This window comes from Mixophyes fleayi, chromosome 2 (assembly GCF_038048845.1).
Source record: "Mixophyes fleayi isolate aMixFle1 chromosome 2, aMixFle1.hap1, whole genome shotgun sequence".
NCBI classification, from domain to species: Eukaryota; Metazoa; Chordata; class Amphibia; order Anura; family Limnodynastidae; genus Mixophyes; species Mixophyes fleayi.
Window position 1 is genome coordinate 140854097 of NC_134403.1, and position 24552 is coordinate 140878648.

At 38.5% G+C, this 24552-nt stretch overlaps 1 protein-coding gene across 8 annotated transcripts in view; it reads left to right on the plus strand.

Moving 5' to 3' along the window:
* Positions 1-24201, plus strand: part of HERC2 (HECT and RLD domain containing E3 ubiquitin protein ligase 2) — a 213435-nt gene extending 189234 nt beyond the window's left edge. For 7 of the 8 annotated variants that reach the window (XM_075200099.1, XM_075200105.1, XM_075200100.1 and 4 more), the window contains 22 exons: positions 3384-3515; positions 3672-3830; positions 4016-4134; positions 4943-5068; positions 5585-5740; positions 5848-5963; positions 6091-6289; positions 6388-6602; positions 7733-7910; positions 8090-8251; positions 9473-9564; positions 9742-9881; positions 13526-13713; positions 14173-14370; positions 15832-15915; positions 16452-16593; positions 17044-17238; positions 19258-19370; positions 20009-20199; positions 21406-21511; positions 22479-22691; positions 23286-24201. In XM_075200099.1, coding sequence (XP_075056200.1) covers positions 3384-3515; positions 3672-3830; positions 4016-4134; positions 4943-5068; positions 5585-5740; positions 5848-5963; positions 6091-6289; positions 6388-6602; positions 7733-7910; positions 8090-8251; positions 9473-9564; positions 9742-9881; positions 13526-13713; positions 14173-14370; positions 15832-15915; positions 16452-16593; positions 17044-17238; positions 19258-19370; positions 20009-20199; positions 21406-21511; positions 22479-22691; positions 23286-23558 — 3497 coding nt within the window. In that variant the 3' untranslated portion in view covers positions 23559-24201. The remainder of the gene's footprint in view (positions 1-3383; positions 3516-3671; positions 3831-4015; positions 4135-4942; positions 5069-5584; positions 5741-5847; positions 5964-6090; positions 6290-6387; positions 6603-7732; positions 7911-8089; positions 8252-9472; positions 9565-9741; positions 9882-13525; positions 13714-14172; positions 14371-15831; positions 15916-16451; positions 16594-17043; positions 17239-19257; positions 19371-20008; positions 20200-21405; positions 21512-22478; positions 22692-23285) is intronic. The other variant, XM_075200106.1, reaches the window with a different exon arrangement.
* The last annotated feature ends 351 nt before the right edge of the window (positions 24202-24552 follow it).

The following is a 24552-nucleotide window of genomic DNA, read 5'->3' on the forward strand; positions in this document are numbered from 1 at the left end:
ATACCTAGCGAAACACGCGTTGGCGTCTTGCTCGGTGTGCCCCTGATCTCTATTTTATTTATCACGATCATTTATGTCAATATAATATCCCAAAGTATTAGTTTATGATTAGGCAGTCAGCTATTCACTCCATTGTCACATAGCAATTCTCTATATATTGTAATATTTAAATGGTTACTTCTCTATCTTTATACTTTTATACTTTTTTTGTGGAGAATAGAATTCAAAAAATGTCATTCATAGTAACAACTATGTAACTATGCTCTGACTGACCTATATTTATATTCAGGACATATTGATTCGCTAATTTGACACACATTTACTCTGTATAGCTGATATTCATTTTGATACAATATATTGTGCGATCTTACACGTTTTTTTGCACATATTTCGCTGTTTTTTTTAAAATTATATTGTATTTTTACATGACTGCAATAAAAGTTAAGTTCTAATATACAGAAAAGGATCTTCATGCATTTTTCAAACAAATATTAATGTGCATCGTCAAAATCAGCACTTTTCTCTTGTGTTCATTGTTTGGCTGAGTGGCAGCACCTAACATTAATGAAAAGGAAAAAAAGATATTAATATCTCTAAATAGGAGAAAAGAAAAAAGCAAAATACATCTAACCATAAGTCTCTGTAATTTATACTAGTGCGAAGACTCTTTTCCTTAAACAAGTGATAATTCGAAAGTTAATAACAAAAGTACACAAATCTTGGATGGAGCAAATGCATATTGTAAAAAGGTGAACATATGATAGCAGCCGAGAGCAGATAAATAGCTTTTAAAGACCCACTTCTTCTTATGGGTAGGGTTACAGGCATGATAAGAGCAAGGGTAGTATTTAGATCAGGATGGTGGAAACTAGAAAAGCGAGTCTCCTGTAAGAATACTATGTCGCCCTTCAACTGTGTGATAGTGTGAAACAAAGCGGTCCTCTTCTAAGGGCAGTTCAACCCTTTCAAGTTAAGCATTACAGTTTTAGTAGCCATACAAAATTAGTGAAGCCACTAGAGCAGGAAGGCATAAATGAGAAGGGGACGGGCCACCGGTAGCCCAGGGAGTTGGTCTCAGGGACAGGGCGGAAAAATCTTTTGACGTTTTGTGTTACTGTGCACTTTAATTTGGATTATTGGTTCTTGCATATCTTAATTACTTGCTCTGTAAGCTTTTATTGGATTGTGACACCCCCATAACACAAGGTTCTTCATATTACGGTACTTATCAAGAGCCACTCAAGGTAGTCTGACCATTATTACGGTAATAGTGCACGTAAATACCGTTATTACGGTAGTTTTCTCACTGGATTTCAGCTCGCAGCTCCTTGAGCCGGGAGCTGAAATCCAGCTTACTGTTACCGTAATAACGGTATTCGTTTTAACGCCGCGGAAAACGGCGAAAATTGAATATGCCCCTAAGAATGGTTTGAATTACTGTATTTGAGAACCCCACTTATCTCAGAATCGGTGCTTCAGCAGCCACTCCGTCAAAGCCAGCTGCTTTAAACTGGTGAAGAAATGGCCACTGGCTTAACAGATCTGGGGGTAAATGTATGAACATGCGGGTTCTTCAACACCAGCGTGTTCGGCGATTAAATTTCAAGCGGCGCTGCATTGTAAAGGGAAACTTCCCTTTACAATGCAGCGCCGCTTGAAATTTAATCGCCGAACATGCTGAACACGCGGGTGTTGAAGAACCCGCATGTTCATACATTTACCCCCTGGTCTGAGAAGAAGACTCCATGACTGACCTGCTGACATGGCGAGGATGTCTGTGCACCAGGATCTACGTGGCCAATCGGGTGCCACCAGAATGACTGCTGCTATGTGGCCAGCTGCAATCATGGAGCAGGAGGGAAGTGAGATTTAATTAAAGAAAAAAAAGAGAAGCTTTATTATAGCAGCATCACGCAAGGGCACTTTGAAAAAAACTGATTAGGCTCTGGGAGGGGGGGGGGTATGGAGAAGAAAGGGGAGGAGCTGCACCTGGAATTCTTGAGAAGTGCCCTCTCTCCTATACTACACTGGATACCCCAATGTCTGGGGTCACCCAATAGGAAAATATTATTTACAGGAGAGCCTATCATGTGTTAGTAATTAGGAAAGTTAGCCGTTTCCAACTGAGTTATACCCAGTTATATCAGTCTGTACAGTGATTCAGTAGCTTGGAACCGTGAGAAACTGTTCATGGCCACTTTCTTGGAACCTGAAGCTGCCATAATTAGCAGACATCATTTTTAAGTACATGTCATAAAGATTTGATTATTATAATTATTATTATTATTTATTTTTTTTAAATACAATTGAGCCTCCAGTATTTTATTCATGGTTTTTTTGTTTTTGTTTACTGTATTGTGAGGTCAGTTAATGTACAGATCATTTGTGTGTAAAATATGTGTATGTATGTGTTTGTAAAACAAAAGCAACACCATGAGGTGATGTAGGCGTGAAAAACACAATCCACAAAGGTCAACAGTGGGCGGCAGTGCATACTACAGGGTTTTTATCTCTGCATTCCTTAGAAATGCAAGGTGGTGATCTGACAGAGAGCCTACACTGCTGTAGTGGATTATCCACATCAGCCCAGTAAACACTATTTTGTGGGAAAAAATTGACTATTCGACTTTTGTAGGCTGTATGAATAAGTTTTTTGTTTTCGATATACAGAAAACTGTACCTGCACCTTCTTGTATACTCACAATGTAAATATTTGTATTGCTGAACATTTTTGGATTTTTTTACTGTGATTGGTAGAATAGCTGGATATAGGAGTTGGTATATTGGTGCATTTTATAAAGACGTTGCAATGTCCATGTGTTTATTTTCAGTCTTTGTTGGTTTAGTGATTTATGTAACAAATCAGAAGATGTAAATATATTTTCAGTTTCCTGCGTATTCCCTTAATGGAACTGCATACTGAAATAGGGCTCCTCCCATTTATGTGGTATAGTACCTGCAAATCGGTTTCATTCACTACTGAAAAATGTCACTGAGATGGTTGTATATGTTTAGGGACCAGTGATAGACTGCTGTCTCTGTGGTTACAGCTTCTTAATGTACACACAGCCCTGTCTTTTGGAGAAAGGGCTGCTTGGAGCCTTCTTTGGGTCTATGGTGAGGGGCTAGTGCTGGATAAGGATTTTTTTTTTTAACCCTACCCAGTAGCACAGCTTTAAATATTTGTAAATATTGAATACATTTACAATACTCTTGAGTTTGCAGTGTAAATATAGGGAAATGTAGCTTGGGCAGAACATGTTTGTTGCTAAAGAACAAAAATTGTAGCAAATGTATATAATCTGTGTCATGGATGCGAAAATAAGCTTTAATACATGATGCAAATGCAATAAAACTGAGTTGCAATATTCCCTGCTTGGTAGGCCGTGAGTGGTCTGACTGGTCCAGTGAGCTGCGAATTCCAGGAGATGAGCTGAAGTGGAAATTTATTAGCGATGGATCAGTCAATGGTTGGGGCTGGCGGTTCACAGTTTATCCTATTATGCCTGCCGCAGGTAGGGACCCATTAAAGCATATATTCCACCTACCCATGTAGGTGGTCTATTGTCGCTGTGATTTTATTTACATCATGGTACTGAATAAGTCTTTATTAGTGTTGTAGAAGCTTGTGCTAATTTTTTTTCATTTTGTAAATATACTTTTATTTTTAGGTCCAAAGGATCTCCTGTCCGATCGGTGCATCCTATCCTGTCCGTCTATGGATTTAGTCACTTGTCTCTTGGCTTTCCGGCTGAATTTTGCTTCCAATCGGGGAATTGTTCCTCGACTGGCTGCATCCCTTGCAGCCTGTGCTCAGATTAGCGCTCTTGGTATGTACAGAAATACTATTTAATTTTTTACTATTCTTTAGAATTTGATTCTAAACTTTCATATGCCTCTTCTTTCTATCTGAGGATTTGTATTGTCCAAACCATCACTGTCCCTTGTCTCTGCTTGTCACCAGTATTTTGCTTATTTGCATCCAATTTACCCTATTGTATCATGTGCATTGTAGCCGCAAGTCACAGAATGTGGGCCTTGCAGAGATTGAGAAAGCTTCTTACCACAGAATTTGGACAATCCATTAATATCAATAGGCTTCTTGGAGATGGAGACATTGAAGCACGTGCAATGGTATGGGACATTTTACTCTTCATTAATGCACACTGAATTTTTCCTGTATAAAATTTAGTTGTCCAAGGTTTACACACTTAAATGGCTACATTTAAATGTTACCTGATTCATCGAGGGTACAGTAAACCTCTTAAGGGTTGTTCACCTATCTACCATGAGTGCCAACGTTGGTTGTTTTTAATGTTAATTGGTTAGAAAAGGGTTGATGAAGGGGGAAGGGTTCAGTGACAGGAGGCAGTATCTGGTTGGTACGAAGTGGTTCACCACACATTTATAAGCATCCAGTAGGTGATGTAAGTGTTATTGTGGACATTTACATTGGTTTAGCAGAAGGGTTTTTTTCTTTGTTTTTTTTTGTTTTTTTAATTAGCTTATTAGTCACTTTTACCTTTTGCACTCCCATTGTCCCATAGATTGTAAGCGTGCGAGCAGGGCCTTCTCACCTCTTTCTCCGTTTTACCCAGTTTATTAGTTTACTATATTTGTTCCCAATTGTAAAGCGCTACAGAATTTGTTGGCGCTATATAAATAAATGATAATGATAATGATGATGAATTAAAGATCATTGCATGCAAGGCTAGCTTAAACCACATCATACACCCAAACACCCCCAAAAAAGAGACCATTTAGAATTTGTACTAGTAGTCAGCTGTGTGGTGATGAAAATGTGTGTTCTGAATGCTGGGCCTAGTACTACATTTTAATAGATTAAATTCTAATTCTTTACTAAGCTTAATCTAACAGAAAAGTGTAATCAAATTGTGAATGTTGTGTGTGGTCTACCCATGTTTTTGTTTGTGTATCTTAGAGTTTTACTGGCAGTGCTTTAGCTGCACTGGTGAAGGGCCTCCCCGAAGCTTTACAAAGACAATTTGAATATGAAGATCCAATTGTAAGAGGAGGAAAGCAGTTACTTCACAGTCCTTTCTTCAAGGTAATGTGCAGATTAAGAAAAACATTTTTATTTTATTTATTTTCTTGAGAGGTGGGGGGGGGGCGGTTGTGGATGGAAAGAGGTTCTTGAGGTTTTACACTGATTTATGGAGCAGTGGTTTATAGAGCGGTTCTCTTGGGTCCCATATAATTGTGAAATGGGATTTCATATTTAGTTACTGATGAAAAAAACCAAATGGGTAGCAAAATATAACTCGTACTTCTTTAATTTAACACTTTTAATAAAGACAAGTGTTAAATGCCGACATCTGGATTCTGTTGAGAATGACTGACTGGTTGCTGAACTAGATTCACAACTGCCTTTTCCCTTGATGTCAACATTAATGCTATGGTGTATAAACAGCAGAATAATTTAACCAAATTACATAGTGAGGAGGATGTAAAGTTCAGTTCCTGGAATCCAAACCTAGTGCCTTACTTTTATCAACCATACAGGGAGATGGTTGTTACATTTTTGATTGCAGCAATGTTAAAGTTGTAAAACCATGTATTTTAGGTGTTGGTGGCCCTTGCTTGTGACCTTGAGTTGGATACTCTTCCGTGCTGTGCAGAGACTCACAAGTGGGCATGGTTCAGGAGATACTGTATGGCTTCAAGAGTTGCTGTTGCACTGGACAAGAGAACTCCCCTGCCTCGTCTCTTTTTAGATGAGGTAAACTTTTTAGAGTAACCATAGTACTTGGGTGACAGCATCATGACTGTGTAAAAATTCCCCCCCAAATCCACTTTTTATATTTGTTTTTTTTTAATTCCATAAAGGTTACAAAGAAAATAAGAGAGTTAATGGCAGATTATGAGAACATGAATGTTGTCCATGAGAGTCATGAGATTTTCCGACGAGAACAAGATGAACAGCTTGTCCAGTGGATGAACAGGTTTGTTACTATTTGGTTTTTTTCATTATGCGTATAAAAATGTAAAAAATAATATAAAAATTCACCCTCCACACCACTAACTTAATAATTATTGTACTTTGAACACGCATGTATATTTCTTTTAAAGACGTCCAGATGATTGGACTCTGTCAGCTGGTGGCAGTGGAACCATCTATGGCTGGGGTCATAATCACAGAGGACAACTTGGAGGCATTGAAGGTGCCAAAGTCAAAGTTCCAACACCTTGTGAAGCATTGGCAACACTTCGACCAGTACAGTTGATTGGAGGAGAACAAACATTGTTTGCTGTCACAGCTGATGGGAAGGTAATGAAACTGGTGAACAATCTTCCCACATTTCTGTATGTATGATATTGGCTATGTTTTTGATTCCTAATGTTTTCTATTAAAATATTCTCTTTCAGTTGTATGCCACAGGATATGGGGCTGGTGGCAGGTTGGGTATCGGTGGCACTGAATCGGTATCTACACCCACACTGCTTGAATCCATTCAACACGTTTTTGTAAAAAAGGTGGCAGTAAACTCTGGTGGAAAACACTGCCTAGCTCTCTCCTCTGAGGGAGAGGTATATTCCTGGGGAGAGGCAGAAGATGGAAAACTGGGCCACGGAAATAGAAGGTACAGTACCAATTTTTATCACTACAAGGATATAAAGAGAATCAAACATCGAAAATAGATAAAATGTTCTGATTTTAATAGTGTTCAAGTTTATTTGTTGAATGATGCAGATTAAAGCTTTAATCTTTACTCTTTAGAAAAAAATAATGTACCACAAGATGGTGGTATGTAAGGGCTCAGTTCGCCATATCCTGCTGTGAGCATAATAATAAAGCAGGTATTCTCATTTAGTTATTTTAAAGGGAAACTATCATCAACATTTTTAGATATTTAAAGGTTTATAAGGTATTACACATGCTGTTTCATAAGGGGGAATGTCCCTGTTTGGTAGAGCTGTGGTGGGCCTTCACCACCACCACTTGGGCTTCTGGGAAAGTTGTAAAACCCCCCCTCTAGGGGGAGGTTGTAGTAGACCCTTGAAGAACCATGAAGTAGAGTCCAGTGTAATCAGCGTGGATGTAGCTTGACAATTTTTCACAAAGTTGGCATCTGACAAGTAATTTTAGCGACCAGAAACGCTGTCTGTATTATCTATTCATTACCTGAACATTCTGGACTCTAAGAAGCATCGGCATTCCATCTGTAGGGCACACTCACTAGTCTGTAGTATTCTCACAGACAATTTCTTGTTCTGCAAATGAGCTACAGTGGATAAATGTTTTCATGCATCAGTGTTTTGCCCACAGTTTCTTCTTAGGATCATAACCATCTTATGGACCTCTCGGTGAGGGTGGCTTTAGGACATCCTGTCGTGTCCTACTGCAGAAGGAGAAAATGTTTTTTTTCTTGTACTTCTGTTAAACTACTTTCTCAAATCCTGGGCTTGTATTCTACTTTTAATTTCCCGTTGTGGGTCTTGGCTCCTTGCTGGGTTAGTGGAAAACCAAGGAACAGAAGGGTTATGAGGAGAGGAGATGGGTGTAGTTTTTGTGTCCTCTACACCCAGTGCCCTGGCTCTTGGCACAAATTGGACAGTTTAGTAATGAAGAACGGAAGCCCCTCTGTCATAAGTGATTAACATAATTTGTGTGCGATTGTTCATCCATGTTTTATTATGTTTATCCATCTCATTTGTATACATGTTTTCAGCTGTGGTGAATGGCATTTTACTTCCTATTTTTCACTTTTAGCCCATGTGATCGCCCTCGTGTTATTGAGTCGTTGCGAGGAGTTGAAGTAATAGATATTGCTGCTGGGGGAGCACACAGCGCTTGTATTACAGCTGCTGGAGAACTTTATACTTGGGGTAAAGGAAGATATGGACGACTTGGTCATGGAGACAGTGAGGATCAATTGAAGCCCAAGCTGGTGGGTGTAGATGAGCATTTGCTCCCATAAGATTAATCTGTGTCTACCTCGGCTGAAGTAGAAATCATCATTTGAACCTCCAGTCAGCATTAGAATGCCTAATGCAGGCGACTTGTATAGTATTTGCTTATTTCCTGGCTTCAATTATGTTTTACCTTTTGGCACAAATGTTTCTCCAGGTGGAAGCTCTACAAGGTTACCGTGTGATTGACATTGCATGTGGTAGTGGAGATGCACAAACTCTCTGCTTGACTGATGATGACACAGTCTGGTCTTGGGGGGATGGAGACTATGGAAAACTTGGAAGAGGTGGCAGTGATGGCTGCAAAGTACCCATGAAAGTATGTGTTTGTCTAAGATTTATCCGCAACCTTTAAAGTGTATCTGTCATACCCACATAAACCTGCATCGATGTTTTATGTACAGGTGGCTGTAATTGCCTTTTTTGTTCATTAGGATGCTAATAAATCAGACAATAGGTAATTTGCATGCTAGTCAATGACAGAAAAGAAGAAGACCGCTTAACTACTTGTAGTAATAAGCATTTTTATTTGTTGTAATTCAGACAATTTCATGTAAATTATTTATAGCCCATAGGAATGATGTAACATATTCTGCAAACTTGTGCATAAATAAATGTTAAACAAAAAGCGAGCATTCACCAATGCAGTCACATACACTTGTTTAGTACGTAAAGGAATATTGAAAGTTTTCTCAATAAAGAACATATACACCTTTTGTGTTCTGCTTTGTTTGATACACTCTGCTACAGTGTGTATCTAACATTTTCTGAATCTGCATACAATGAAAGCATGTTTTCTAGAGCTACCCTCTAATTATCATCTGCCTGACAGCGGCGGTTTTGAAAAACACTGCCTTCAGCTACCTCCACATTGTAATGTGAGTGGATTATCGCACATAAATAAGAGTAACAGAGATTTTAGAGCAGACGAAAACAATAACTCAAGTGCATGCTTAGCTCTTCAAGCAGACCTTTATACAAGCTAGCTAATGCCCTGAGATGATATTCTATATGAATATCTTCATATTTACACTTTACAAAGGGAAAATAAGGGGGGAAAAACATATTGGTGTAAAAACAGTTGGTGGCTGTAATAGGGAACACACATGCAAAATTTCCACAAGATTAAGTGGTATTATATTATTGATGCTTGGTAATTGTCATTTTAATAAATTTTCTTCTCTGCCATATTTAATTAGTGAGTAATCTGACAGATTCAGTTTAACAAATGCCGTGTTTAGATGGAGGTGGGGATTTATATTAAGAACACCTTGTGTTCTGGGGAATACATTGTTACATTCATTGGCTCAATATGTTGATTGTACACACAACAAACTAAATATTTTATATCAGGAATCCTGAAATGCAATAAAACAAATGAATCCAGCCACCTCCCACCCCCATCCCCCTTTTGCTCTTTTTAACTGGTGTTGAAGGTTATGAAATAAGCAGTTTACTGGTTATTTTTGTAAAAAAAATAATATATATATTATAATTTGTTTGTTGGTGTACCTTGATGAACTCTTCCTGTATTTTGCAGATTGACTCTCTGACGGGACTTGGTGTTACCAAAGTAGAGTGTGGCTCTCAGTTCTCTGTAGCTCTGACAAAGTCTGGTGCTGTCTACACATGGTGTGTTGAGCTTTCTTATTGTAAAATTGCAGCAAAGTAATGTACAGCAAATATTTTCTCCTCCTTGGTCATATATGGTAATTGGTACATGTTTAACTAGAATAAAAGAAACATTTATTAATTGCTTGTCTGCATGCTGATTTGTCTCAGTTTTTAGCTGTTGATTTTAATTTGCAGGGGGAAAGGGGACTACCATCGGCTAGGTCATGGATCAGATGATCATGTGCGGAGGCCGCGGCAAGTCCAAGGTCTTCAGGGGAAGAAAGTTATTGCAATTGCCACTGGGTCATTGCACTGTGTATGCTGCACAGAGGATGGTAAGCACTTTCTTACATTTATTATATATAATGAGCTCTTGCTTTTTAATCCACACATGGAAAGGTGTGCATCTGTGGGTGTAAATGTATTGAGGAGAGAGCGGTAGCTTTCTAAAATAAAAATTAGCCTGTCTTTTAAACTGAGCTTTACAGCCAATTTCAGAGTGAAAATGGCCAGCACTATTACTTGTTCCCTCAGGATACAGTGCTTTTATTGCTTATGGAGTCTACTAATGTTTTGTCAGGGTTTATTTCTCTGTATAATATTAGAACTGCTCATGGGAATCAGGCAGGACTTTCCATTTCATCTTTGTGGCTTGTTTACCATTGTTGCTGCTGCGATTTAAAGGACAACTGGTAGGCGCAGTTTTGTCTCTTTAATCATATGTACATGATTTAATTCTTGAAGTGGCCATATGACTTTATATGTGGAGCAGACACTACTGATCCATATAAACTAGAAGTTCCTTTCCAGATAATTACGTCACTGTCTTATTTGCACTGTGCTTTCACAGATCTAAAGCACATAAGGTCACTCGCACGCAAAATACATACATTTGTACACACAATCTCATTGAGCGATTTGCGCACACACAAAATGATCACTCTCTCATAAACTTGACATATTGAGCATTTGCAGGAATGAGATTGCTTATTTATGTTTGTTCAATCTGCCCACAAACTAAATAATACAATTATTTTCAAGTACTTGGGTGATCAGTATTAATAAACTTGGTTGATGCTGTTTCTGAAAGTTTTTATATATATATTGTTTGTAGATTAGATTACATTACTTAGACTCTTGTGTGCCACACTTATAACTTCTCATCAGACCTTCACTTTACAAGAAGAACATTACTGGCGTGGTCACATGAAGTTCTAAAACCCCATTTCTTTTTCTACTCCGCCTCTCTATAATCGCCTTCTTTAATGCTCCTTGACTAGTAAGTCTAAGCTAGTTGCCTCTGTTTCCCTTGTTGCTTTGCTCTCATTGAAAACCTGGCTTATAGTAGGACACTATGGTATATTGCCATTCTCCCATTATCTACTCACAAGTGGTAGTGTTGCCATTCTCCCATCTTATTTCTTGACGCCTCTTGAAATACCCACAGTCCAGGTTTGTCAACCTTTCTCTGTGCAAGTCAGGGTAATGTCCTGTGGAATTGCTCAACACTGATTAACAACCGTAAATCAAGCCTTAGCCTTATATTTTGATCCTCACTCTACTGCCCTTTTCTCCTCCACCTACTGCCCAATGAACTTCTGTTTATTGCTTCAAATATAAAGGGTGTTTTATTTGTAAACCTACATTCTGTCTCTTCTTTCCATCTAACGTTTTGATATAGGTGAATGGACTAATACCAATTTATCTGCTTTTGTGACTAAAAAGAACTCCTTCCCCCCCAAAAAAAATTGAATATTAGATTTAGTGTGTGAAGTATTAATTGTGATCCACCAGTTAACCAATTCTCATGCCTCAAATGGTCTCAAATCTGCACTTTTGGGAATAACTGTTTCTCTTGCTTCAAACAGCTAGGAGGGGTTGTCTGCTCCTCACCCAGCGCAGGCATCATGACTAAGTGATGCTGTTATACAAAGGACTTTATTCTGTAGCTATGCATCACTAGGGTGCAGCAGAATGCAACGTAGTAGTCTCAAAGTTGCTTACCAGCATCAATCTGGATCCTGACCTACAAATATTCATAACGTCACCTATAGTTGAGCATTGAAAGTGGATTTTTTTAGGTATAACATTCCCCTGGACATATACCTGTCTTAGTATGTGTATATAATATATATTTTATATTGCACACTGAATAAATGGATTCACAATGTGTAGCTATGTTTTCAATATAGTTTTAAAGCTTCATCTGTTCTAAACAGAATTTTTTGAAAAATGGTTTGAATACAATATTTGGAGGAAGTATAGGCTGGTGAACATGGGCGAATCATTTACATATTCGTTTCGACAGACCTGGGGACACCACATCTCTAAGCATGTGTATAAAGGCTTCTTTTCTAGTCTCTATTTCTGCTTCTTGTGTTTAATGTCTTCCCTCACATATTCACCAGTGCCTGTATTTCTCCTTGCCGCTGAAAGTGTAGACCATCATTACACAATGGCTTTTAGCGGTACTTCCGCTGAAGCCTAGGCTACTACCTCTAATAACACACTTCAGTTGCAGTACTTATGTAAATGAATATACGGCGACACAGCTCAATCTTGTTACACAGCAAGTTATACATTATTCATTGACTTACACTCAGGATTATGTATAGATAGATATACAAACAACCTTGCCAACAGTATAAATAATCATTAAATAGAGCAACACATTCACAAATGCTATCTACAAATGCAGTTGTACTGTACGATTAACCCAAATAGTGCATGGGTATAATATCTGCCTAATACCCAATACAATTACTAAATGAGAGTCCCACACGGTAAGGTCTTTGTAAATGGCTGTTCAAGCAAAGAGCTTACAATATTAAATCCTCAGTTTATCTAACTGACAGTGGCTGCAGTAGCTTATTTTATTTAACCGCTTAGCCAATGAGGCTTTTCTCACCCGTGTGCTGAGCCTATTTTGGGCTGGTCACATTCCAGTATCAGTTATTTGGTTATTCAGTACTCACGCAATTTATACCTTGGTTTCTTCTTTTGTTTTGTTTTTCTGAATAACACCAAGTACTTTGTGGGGGAATTTTAGCATCAATCTACCTTTCAAAGACCACAAAAATCTGTATACTACACATTTTCATAATAATAAAATCTGTATTTCAAAATGATGCATTTTTTTTTATTATTTTGTGCAATCTTGAATGAAATGCATAAAATGTGTAGGAATAATATGGATAACCCATGTTTAATAGACAATAAACTGTGAGCTTATTGAAGCCAGGATGGAGGAGATTTCGGCATTTGAATCCCACAGCACCACCCTTATCTCTGGACTTATTAACACGTCCTGTAATATAGGGGGTTTGAACACCAGTCAATAACTATCAAGGGGACGCATCATTCTCAAGAGGGGACAATTTTCTGTGAAATGAGGGGTCCCATACTATCTTGGAGCCAGGATGGACATTACAAAACCTGTCCCACATCCTGGGCTTGTCTTTTGCACTGAAAGAATAAACAATATGCCCAGTGTAGTGTGCCTGTGTAAAATAAGTGTAAATGTTTAACACTAGAATTCTTGGCTTATTAATATATTGGCCCTCAAAGTGAACGTAATAAGAGATTGTTGTTCAGTTCTTCTCTTCCAAAGCAATAAAATAGCCTCTCCCTAGGAACAGATAATGACAGATGCCATTATATCTGACATAATTGCAGTTGAGTCCTTTTCTGCATGTAAATATCCACAAAGTGTGTAACCTTTTGCATGATTCTTCTCAGCGGAGAGTTAAATTCATTTTAATGCTTCCACAGTATATCATACAATGGAAACCAGCTTGAGGAGACACAACAGCAGTTTCAGTCATTCTGACACTGCTTGCAAAGTACAAACTACCTATATTCAGGCAGGGTCCTATATGTTGCAGTTGTGGGAACAGACATTGAGGAAAAATCTTAACTTCAGGTCCAACTCAATGCACATGAACCAATGTTTTGGTTTTTTTGCTCCTTTCTGCTGTAGGAGAAGTGTACACATGGGGAGATAATGATGAAGGGCAGCTTGGAGATGGAACTACAAATGCTATTCAACGACCTCGCCTCGTGGCAGCTCTTCAGGGTAAAAAGATAAACAGAGTGGCATGTGGATCCGCTCACACACTGGCCTGGTCTACTAGTAAACCTGCTAATGCCGGCAAGCTCCCCACACAGGTAATCGCCAACGGACATTTATATTATGTCTATTTTCTGAATTTACCACTTCTCTCAGGCTGGTATGTGACTTGAAAACTTACAGAAATTAGTGGCATAGTACCACAGGGTAGAATTAAGTTCTTGGTTTATTAAGCAGTATTTTTAGCATGGCATCTTTTAGACAAGGCACTACCCTTGTACTGTTCACATGGACATTTGAACTGCTTCCTGTGAAGTGATAGTTAACTATATACTCTTATACTGGTAGCAAATGTGGTATATCTGAGTATCACAATTTGCTATCATTATTTGTAGACAGTTGGCCTTTTGCCCTCTTCAATCTTTTTGACATGCTGACAACTGTTTAACTGGCCTTCCAGGGTTCTGTCTGCCTTTCAGCACTTACAGGCGTCATATTTATGATGACTTACTCCATTACTGTTATTTTATTTTATTTTTTAATCCTTTTTCTTGCAGGTTCCAATGGAATATAACCATCTCCAGGAGATTGTGATCATTGGATTGAGAAATAGGTTACTTTTACTGCACCATATCTCTGAGCTCTTTTGTCCATGCATCCCTATGTTTGATTTGGAGGGGAGACTTGATGAGACCGGCCAAGGTCCTTCTGTTGGCTTTGACACATTACGCGGAATTCTCATCTCCCAAGGAAAGGTATGAATGTGTCTGGGCTCTTACATTCTAGAAACGGGGGATCCTTTACAATCCTTGTTTTTTCTGTGGCGCAACCTGTGATGGAAATAAAGTGGGGAGTGGGGGGGGGAGAACAAGCGAGACAGTATACACGATAACAGCCGGTTTAATGGCTCTGCTGGTGTGGGAAATGTTTCACAGCTTGTTTAGCAGTTTTGGTCTATAGCTCTTATGCTTAGATTGTAGCACTAGTGCCGTGTATACTGTGGTGGTCGTTTGGGTTCACAGAGTAGGTAGATCTTGGGGATGTTACAGGCAGGGGGGGTTAAGTGCCCTATTTAAAGCTATAGGTTTAAACTCGCAGTAAAAACTGCTATTTAAAGTCTGCTTGCTTGTCTATAGCACTATATGCTCTGCTTTTGGTGAGTAGCGGAGCAAGCTTATATAGTAAGGAAGTTAAGCTTTCCTTGTATAGGGGATGAGGTGTGGAGATTGGTTGGTTGATTAAATGTAAAGTAAGCAGTGAGTTAGATTTTAAATATATGTGCTGTATTAAGTGGGGATATTTGCTGGTATAATTAAGTGAGTGTAGAGGCTGTGTGTAAGGGAGAAGAGCGTGGGGTCTGCTTAACGGGGCTTGATGTAAGTGTGGATCAGAGGATGTTATAGCGCGTTTGCTCTTGTGCTCTTAAAAGGGCAGTTTGTAGGATGCTTGTATAGGTGGCTTCTTTCGGCAAGGTAACGTGGGTGGGCGGGTGGCTGCTGATGGAAGATGTTGAATTGTAGCGCTGGACGAGTGGTCGGAGTGGCTGCGGCCGAACGGCTTCCTCCCGTTGTACTTGGAACACAAATGCGTTCCACTTGCCTCACTTCCGGTATTCGCGTGGAACGCACAGGCGCCTGTGCGTTCCACTGCAGAGTTGGGTTCTCCGCGTGTGTGAACTCTTGCCTTGGATATGTCTCAGCTGCTGTCGGGGAGCTTGTTGTACTGTAGAGCTTCTCCGGGTGCAGGTTTCTTTTGTGTGGATCTTGTGGAGTGTCTTGATCCTTTACAATCGTTAGGACCGGTCACTGTTTCTCCTACATTGGCTGTATGTAGCATAAGTTTTGGGGGAGTTTTTTGTTGTTTTTTTTTTCTCTTTGTTAAAGTAATTTCTTTCTAAGGTGCTTAATTATGGCTTGTTTTACTTTACTTTTCTCAGTGTAAAACATTTGACGTTGAGAAGTATCATACAGCTTCCTTTTCTTTATGTAAAATGATGTAGCATCCAATAGGAAAGTGTCCCTAGTTGGTTAGTTTTGAGAAATTGAATACAGGTTTGATTTTACCAAGTCGTCAACTTTTGTACAAAGTCTATCAGATGTGAATGACTTATTCAATAAAAATAGCTGTAAAAATGCCATATGTGCTGTTGAATATTGCATTGCTTTTCTGCAGCACTTGATTCTAGATTGAATTATTAATATATCTTGTGTCTGTAGGAGGCTGCATTCCGCAAAGTTGTTCAAGCTACTATGGTACGAGACCGTCAACATGGTCCAGTAGTGGAGTTAAACAGAATACAGGTGAGTTTTGTCAATTACTAATGTACCAGAGCTGTCCTAGGAATGACACGTAAGGTAGCTTTTGCTTGTGCCCCTGAAACAGCACCTAGTTTGTTGGAAGGAATTGTCAACATTCTCTTTACAATGTGTGACTACAGTAGCATGAGGTCATCTGTCCAAAATGCCCCCTAAAACCAACTTCTCATTTAGGATTCAGGCAGGCATGGTGCATGATGTTGAGCTAAAATGATATTGTGTTGAGCAGCATTCATGAGCATTTATTATTTAAGCAAGATTTCCTGGCACTCACCATTGGTTTTACCAATGTTAACTTAACCTGCTTTAATCAAAGAACATTAAAATGACTCTTATATATGATTGTGTCCAAAACACTTATTTCCTGTGTATATTTTTATTGGTAGGAGGAGCAATGTAGTGTATGTCTTGCTAGAACTATTCACTTCCAATCATGCAAATCTTTCTTTTGTTAATGTGGTTTTAGTCATCTCTATTAAAAATCAGTGAAATTATTCTCCCCTGTTTTATTTTTTTAATAGGTTAAACGCTCCAGAAGTAAAGGAGGTTTGGCAGGTCCAGATGGTACCAAATCGGTCTTTGGTCAAATGTGTGCAAAAATGACTTCTTTCAGTCCGGACAGCCTTTTGCTACCTCATCGTGTTTGGAAAGTCAAATTTGTTGGTATGGATTTTTCAGTTTTCCAAAAGCATGAAATCGCCTTTCTTGTATAGCTATGAACCGTTCAAGTTCATTGACTTATTCTTCATCTAGCGTAACTTTTTAATATGTGGGTGTAGCAAACCCAAAAGTAGACATACCATTAAAATGTGTGCTAATGTTTTCTAATATAGTAAAGTTTTCAGGTCCACCTCCTGATAAGCTACAACTTCTAGTTGGCCAGCCTTCTGATCCTGTTAATATATGTCTAAATAGCTGATTTTCTAACCCCATTATTTTTTTTAAGAAAAAAAATGCCAACCTTCATTTTGGTGCATTGTTGATATTTTAAATGTTACGTTATGTGGGTAGTAATGCATCTAAGAAAAAATAAATTGTTTGAAAACTCTGGACACCTCAAGGTAATCAAAGAGTGTCTTGTAACATCTGTAAACCGTTTTCTTGAAACATTAGGTGAGTCTGTGGATGACTGTGGAGGTGGCTACAGTGAATCAATTGCAGAAATGTGTGAAGAGCTTCAAAATGGGCTGACCCCACTTCTTATTGTAACACCTAATGGAAGAGATGAGTCTGGGGCTAATAGGGATTGCTTCCTGTTAAATCCAGCCGCTAAGACCACCCTCCACATGAACATGTTCAGATTTCTAGGTGAGTGTTCTACCAGAGAAAGTATTTATTTAAATAAAGTTGTTATGTTTAGCGCTCTCTGAGCACGTAGTTCTCTGGGGGTTTTTGTTTTTTCTTTTCTATCTTGACATGTTTGTTGTTGTTATTTCCCACTATTGTGTTTAACTGCTTCCCACAATTTAAGTATGCAAATTAACATGTATATGTGCGTGTGTATGTCTCTGTAAAAATAATCCCTATATATCAATGTTATTATATATTTATTTTTTGTCAGTTTTTACTTTTTTTTCTGTATTAGTCTCATTGTGGGGTGTGCTAGATGATAGTGAAGTTGGATGTGAAGGAGCTCTGGCTATAGTCTCAAGAAGTTTCTTTGTAATGTGCCCCTACAAGTTGAGGTTTAGACTGACAATTTGCACATTTTAGACATAATTGACTGTAAATTACCATGTGAATGGCCACAGGAAGACAGTGAGCTAGTAGATGTCAAACAAACTGCATGATAGGTTTGGATGGATGGTGACCAGCATCTCGTTGTGTGACCAAGCAATTGGAGCACTGGCTTGATCTCCAAACATCCTAATCGTTCTGATTTGGCTATGCAAGTTTATTCAGCTGTCTCATGGAAGTTGCCATGCTTTGCCATCCTGGTGACATTATATGATTCCCTTTTGTACAATATAAAAGTGCCAAAAGCACTCTGTTTTGAATGCTTGTTCACATCTTGGATGCGGGACCGAACGCAATGGTTCCAGGCCCTCATCACTGCATCAGACAAATGTCCCTGATAGTTGAAGAGATGTTCTTGCACTATTACCCCACTTAGTTGATTTACAAACCTTAATCTGTGGTACAGCACAAATAAATGTGACATTTCTTAATGTAAGTTTGCATGAAGGTGTTATTCTACCCCACTAAGACCCCATTGTGCTTGCTGAGTTGCTGATTGCTTCTGTATCTTGGCAATTTGAGTGATGGGTGCTTGAACATTCATGAAACACCTGACATTTGTGTCACCCAGATCTTGCACATGCTTACTGTTGTTGTATAACTATGACCAGAGTAAGTTTAACTCTGCAATCTTGAGATCACAGAGAAAAATAGGAGACTGAAGATCACCTCAAGAGCAGGGGAATTGCTTGCAGAGTATGGAATTTTGTAAAGTATACAGGAAAAAGACATTTATATTAATGCTGAAATGCATTGTTATGTAACTTAGAAAGTGACCCGTTCTATGTTAACTCAGTGTTTGAAAGGACACTTCCAGGCTTTGGAGAAAATTATTCAATCCCCATTTTATACCATCTTGTTGTTATCCGTGTGTATTCGGTACTTGAATTTGTATATACAATGGTATTGACTGTGTTTGTTCTCTTTAACATAGTTAAATGTGGATATTTGATAAACAACAATATTTTTGTAGGAAACTGACACTTACAGTAAAATGAGACCCTGTATTATGCATCTGACTAGAAATAGGCTTTCTTTGTTTCTCTGTGTATGTCTTTGTTGCTGTAATGCAGTAATACAACTTACTGAATCTAGTGAAGCATCTATAGACAGTGCTTGGAATTGAACACGTTCCAGGTCTACAGAACATAATATATTTGCTGGCAGCAGCACAAGAATCATTCCTGAGTGGATGTTTAGCATTTATAGATAAAAGTAATGCTGCATTGCGACCACTTGTGAAAACTAGAAGTTTAATGGTGTATGTGTAAAACAAAAAAGTACTACAGACATACATAAGTGCACCATCAAGCTCTGTGTCACAGGAAATATCATGCACCTAATTCTGTCGTATGTCTATTGCAAGTGATCTTTTTGTAGTCCATAAATCTCTCCACCACACACATTTGGGCACATGCATGATTTGAATCTGTTTTGTATTGAAAGATACACCGGTGATTTGCAGACTTTCTACTCTGCTAGTGTCAAATGATTAAGAGCTTACACTGTTGTGGTATGGAAAAGCAGCCTGTACGAGTAAATAACTGGTGACTCACAAGCTATTAAATGATTTGTGTTCTCTTTCTGTAGGTGTACTTCTTGGAATTGCAATTAGAACTGGGAGCCCTCTAAGTCTTAATCTGGCTGAACCAGTGTGGAAACAACTAGCAGGCATGAGTTTGACAATTGCTGACCTCAGTGAAGTAAGCTTGGATTTAAATTCATAATATATGTGAATATTACCAGAGGAGTGCTCATTTTCACATTATCCCAGTGCTTCTCTTTGTGTTTAGTAATAAGAGAATACATGAGAGATAACTGATCAGTTCATTAGTGCTTCAAATGTGTGGTCAGCACATAATGCAGACTAATTCTTAACCAGCCTGAGTTTACACTCTTAGCACTTTTTGAATTTTACTGTTAAATAGTATCAATACATAGGTTGTGTAGATGGATAGATAAATATATTTTAAAATAATGTGAATTTCCCTTCCCTGGAATCAAGGGGCTCAGACCAAACCATGAAAATTACAGGCCAGGCCATTATTCCACTTCCACCAAACTCAACAGTTGGCACTACGTATTCAGCTAGGAAGCGTTTTATATCATCTGCCAAACCCAGATTCACCCTTTATACTGCCAGGTGGTGCAGTGTGATTTGTCACTCCAGAGGACGCATTTCAACTCTTGTCCACTGGTGATTTGCTTTACACCTTTCCAGTCAACGTTTGCTATTGCCCATGCTGCTTGGCCATGCTCATTATATACTGTATAAGAACTATTTCTTATTCTTGTGCTGGAGTGGGTCATATTCTGTTTTATTGTCTTTTATATTTTTAAGGTGGATAAAGACTTTATTCCTGGTCTCATGTATATACGGGATAATGAGGCCACCTCAGAGGAGTTTGAAGCAATGATTCTTCCTTTTACTGTGCCCAGTGCAAGCGGACAAGACATACAGCTAAGCTCCAAGCACACCCACATTACACTTGACAATCGAGCAGAGTATGTGAGACTTGCAATCAGCTACAGGTTTGTATCACATGTCTTGTGTAAGAACGCATTATGTGTTTAAAAATGGCTTATCATATTTCTATAGTGTTCTGTCTGTTATGCAAGTGAAAAAAGTGCAGGTGCTCTGGTAGTGTTGTGAATTTGTTTTGTTAGATTATATGGATTTATTGTGACAGTGGAGAGACCGCCAATTAATCTTCCATTACTGTTGGCAATGGCCATTTTTGCATTTTAGTTGCAAGCTGCAGCTAACCTTATCCAATCTGAACTAGCCATATCGTTGCCAACTTAGGTGTCCTCCTGACTGAAGTGATTGTCATAAGTAAGGCAACCTTTCATATCATCTCTTGAGGAATAAGGATAAGAGTTCAAATGGCCTGTCCTGTAACACCCAAAGGACCAGGTTCAGGTATCAACAATGTGCTGGAGAACAGTAGGAAGAGGCCACACTGTAGGACTGTCCTGACATGAAAAATAATATGGGAATATTCTGCTCTGGTGTCAGGCATGTTGCTGATTAGGAGTCCTTGCATACAGAAAGGTTGTGTATGTAAGAAGTTGAGTAAGAGTAGTGCAAACCTCTACCAGCAGAGGGTGGTAGAAGCCTGTGATCTGTGTTCATCAAAAGTTGCAGCCAATGATCTACAGGAGTTTCAAAAGCAATGGAACTGTGTTAAGGAGCATTGAGTGCTGTATGAGCAGCAGGAGGTCCTTGATGCCTGTAATTCAGTGAATGATCTTGTATTACAGAGCCAACACTTAGTAATCTCTGTCCTCCACTAGAATGCAGGGCAACAAAATATTTTATGGGAATTATATATTTTCTACTCGCTGCTCCCTGAGCTGCGAGCAAAACTAGCGTTAAAGATTACCATATTAACAGTAATAATGCACACTATTACCATGATATCGACAATAGTGCGCAGGCTGCGTTACTTTCAGCAGTAACGCAACCAATTTAATCCCCCCCCCCCCCTTTGGGGAATTCAATTTCCCCCAGAATAGCGCAACGATAACTGTACTACCGTTAATACAGTAATTTAACTCTGCTTTCTGCTCGCAGCTCAGGGAGCAAAACGTCAGTATTGACATTACAGTATTAACGCGCACTATTACCGTAATATCAGCAATAGCGCACAGGCCGCGTTACTTTCGGTAGTAATGCAGCCAATTGAATTATGGAAACATGTTTGCAAATATGTAATTCTTTCTTTCTCTTAACAGGCTGCATGAGTTTGATGAACAGGTTGCTGCAGTGCGAGAAGGCATGGCGCGAGTTGTTCCTGTCCCCCTTCTCTCTCTCTTTACTGGCTATGAGCTTGAAACTATGGTATTTAACCATTTTCTCATACCTTCATTTGTTGTAATAATAGGTTTACTTAATTATTAATGCACCCAATTTTCTCAACCAACTTTATTAGGCCAATTGTTCAAAAATTGCCTACAATATTGTAGTGTGTGGCAGGCATTAAACTGATACTGGACATTTGCTGCCTGAAAACAATGGTGATGCCCTATTTAAATTGATTGGGTCATTATTAAACACTTGGAAGATGAGGACAGGTGACTGCTATCAGAAAGGGAGCTGGCTCTAGAGGGCGAACATCTAAATCTAGTACAATTTGTCCACTTACTTGTATGGTAATCTAGAGTGGCAGGATAAGCCTATGTCTGATTAAGGCACAGTATCACAGTCTATATAAGCCAGCAAGTTGAAGTTTCTGGTGGTTGTGTGGACTGTGTAACCCTGTTAAATTATTTACAGAATATTATTGAACAATGTTTTTCAGTTTGGAGAATTCTAACCATCGTACCTCCATCAGAAGTTATATTAAATAATTGTGGTGTATGCAGAGGGTGATTTGCGCATTCTCTGTGATGGGGAACAGGGCTTTCTTGTTCCTATAATTTAGAAAAATTGACATAGACACAACGGAGGGTTTCAAAGTTTTGTTTTTTTTAAAAAAAAACAATCTGTGGGGACTGTGTTTTAAAATGAACATAATTGTTCTCTGTAAGGGTAAATTGCTGTGGAGTTCACTTTAATATTTATATATTTAGAGCATATTTTTTATTACATCAGAAAGTTTCTTTTTAATGCAAGGAAGTGCATAATATAAGTAGTAGACCTTGAAAGATTTATCAGTGTTGGACAGTTTATCGGGCTCAGTATTTTGCACCCTGGTTTGACTTTTTTGGTTAAAAATTAGCAAATGTTCAGAATTCCAATTCAAAACGGCAATCGTTTGCAATCTATATCATTGTAACGCAACTACTTATGTGCATTGTTTTTTCAGGTATGTGGCAGCCCAGATATTCCTCTTCACCTTCTGAAATCTGTAGCCACATATAAAGGAATTGAGCCCACAGCGTCCCTTATTCAGTGGTTTTGGGAAGTGATGGAGTCCTTTTCAAACACCGAACGTTCCTTGTTTCTTCGGTTTGTGTGGGGCAGGACCAGGCTTCCCAGGACGATAGCGGACTTCAGAGGCAGAGACTTTGTCATTCAGGTATTTTTGAAATTTTATGTAATTGATCATCTGGGACTTCTATTGCTATCATTCATGCCATTACATATAGGTGTGTAAGATCTTTAGGATTTTTTTTATACACTTTTAATATCTTTAATTATCTATTTCTTTAAGACTCTTCTGTGTTATTTGGTCTTGCTTGTACAGCAGATGTGTGTGCTTATTACCCTTTTTTAATTTTAGCTTTCTACAAAGTGAAGCGTTATCAGACAGCTGTCTGGCACTTCCTGTGTATCTTTTTTTTTTTTTTTTTTTTTTTCAACATTTAGGACTTTCCAGCAAATTGACTTATTTATGTGGAAAGTTACAGGTAGTGGACGAGAAATAGAAACATCTGGGTAAATGAGGGGGACACAGCATATTGAAATATTGGGCTTTCCAAACAGGTGTGGCTCATGCATTAACAAAAGCAAATAATATCCCAGCATAGTCAGGGCCATTTGTAACAATGCCAGACTTCCATGGTTGCCTATAATTAGGTTTTATAGTTGGTGCAAAGCACTGTTGAAGATTAAACATTCTTTAGTTTTATATATGAGGAATTATTTTCTTTTTTTCTTTGTTTTTGTACAGGTTTTAGATAAATACAATCCTCCAGATCATTTCCTTCCAGAATCCTACACATGCTTCTTCCTGCTGAAGCTTCCCAGATATTCTTGCAAGCAGGTTCTTGAAGAGAAATTAAAATATGCTATTCACTTCTGCAAGTCCATAGACACAGACGACTATGCACGGATTGCACTAACTGGTGAGCCTGCAGCAGATGACAGCAGTGATGACTCTGATAATGAAGATGCAGATTCATTTGCTTCAGACTCGACACAAGACTATCTAACAGGACACTAAGGGAACAGAGGCAGAAGAAGTGGGTTCTCCTAATGCACTGAGAATCTTGGCATTACAATGGAACTGGGCAGTCCAAAGTTTAGCCGTAGACATACAAATATATGAAGAAAGACTTAATTGAACTTTTTAAGTTGTGTTTGAAAAAGAGTAGGTGCCTATTCCTAATTACACTGCACTTATATTGTGTGTTCTTAAATGTGTTGTAAATGTTTATTACAAGAAACAGTGCAGTGTCAAAGTATGAGGCAGCATAGCCTTTTACATGTGAGTGCAATAGTTCTTTACTTTTTCCTCTTTAGTGTTGTATTCCTATGTAATTCCTTGATGGTTGCAAATAACAGTACTGTGGAGAATATGAAAGTATTAATCATTTTCATTTCCCTCTCCTAGCAACTGCTTATTAAAAGATGTTTTCAGGAGCAACTGATCAGTATTCTTTAGCGTTACATGTAAATTAGAAGAGAGAGGGGGATATCCCAGCGTTTTCCTAACACTAGTTCTGTTGATATATTTAAGCTTCCACATTATGCATTTACTGGGCTCCTGCAGCAGTCATTACCTTTCATGGGAAGTGTGTATATAACTGACTAGTGCCACTACATATGCAAACCATGCTCCCTCTGAATAAAATATGTCACAAACATTTGGCTCTATTCATGGTACTTGGGATAATGCAGTATATCTGTCTGGTGGGTATTTGAAAAGACTACATGGTGAATACAGGTTGGAACTACGTGTTCCTCCAAATAGGGGAAAAGTACATCTGGAAATAAGTTAGTGGCTTGTTGAAGATTCATGGGAAGGAGCCTCCTATTCAGAAGTTTGAATCCGTAATTGTGACTTAATTAGAATTAGGAATTATTTTTAGGTGGCCATATTTTTATTTTTTCATACTGCTACCAATAGAAATTGCAAAATTAATTTTAAGAATTGATATTCTAAACATCCAAGTTTTGTCAAGGAGCCAGGCAATTTGTAAAATGGACAACAAATT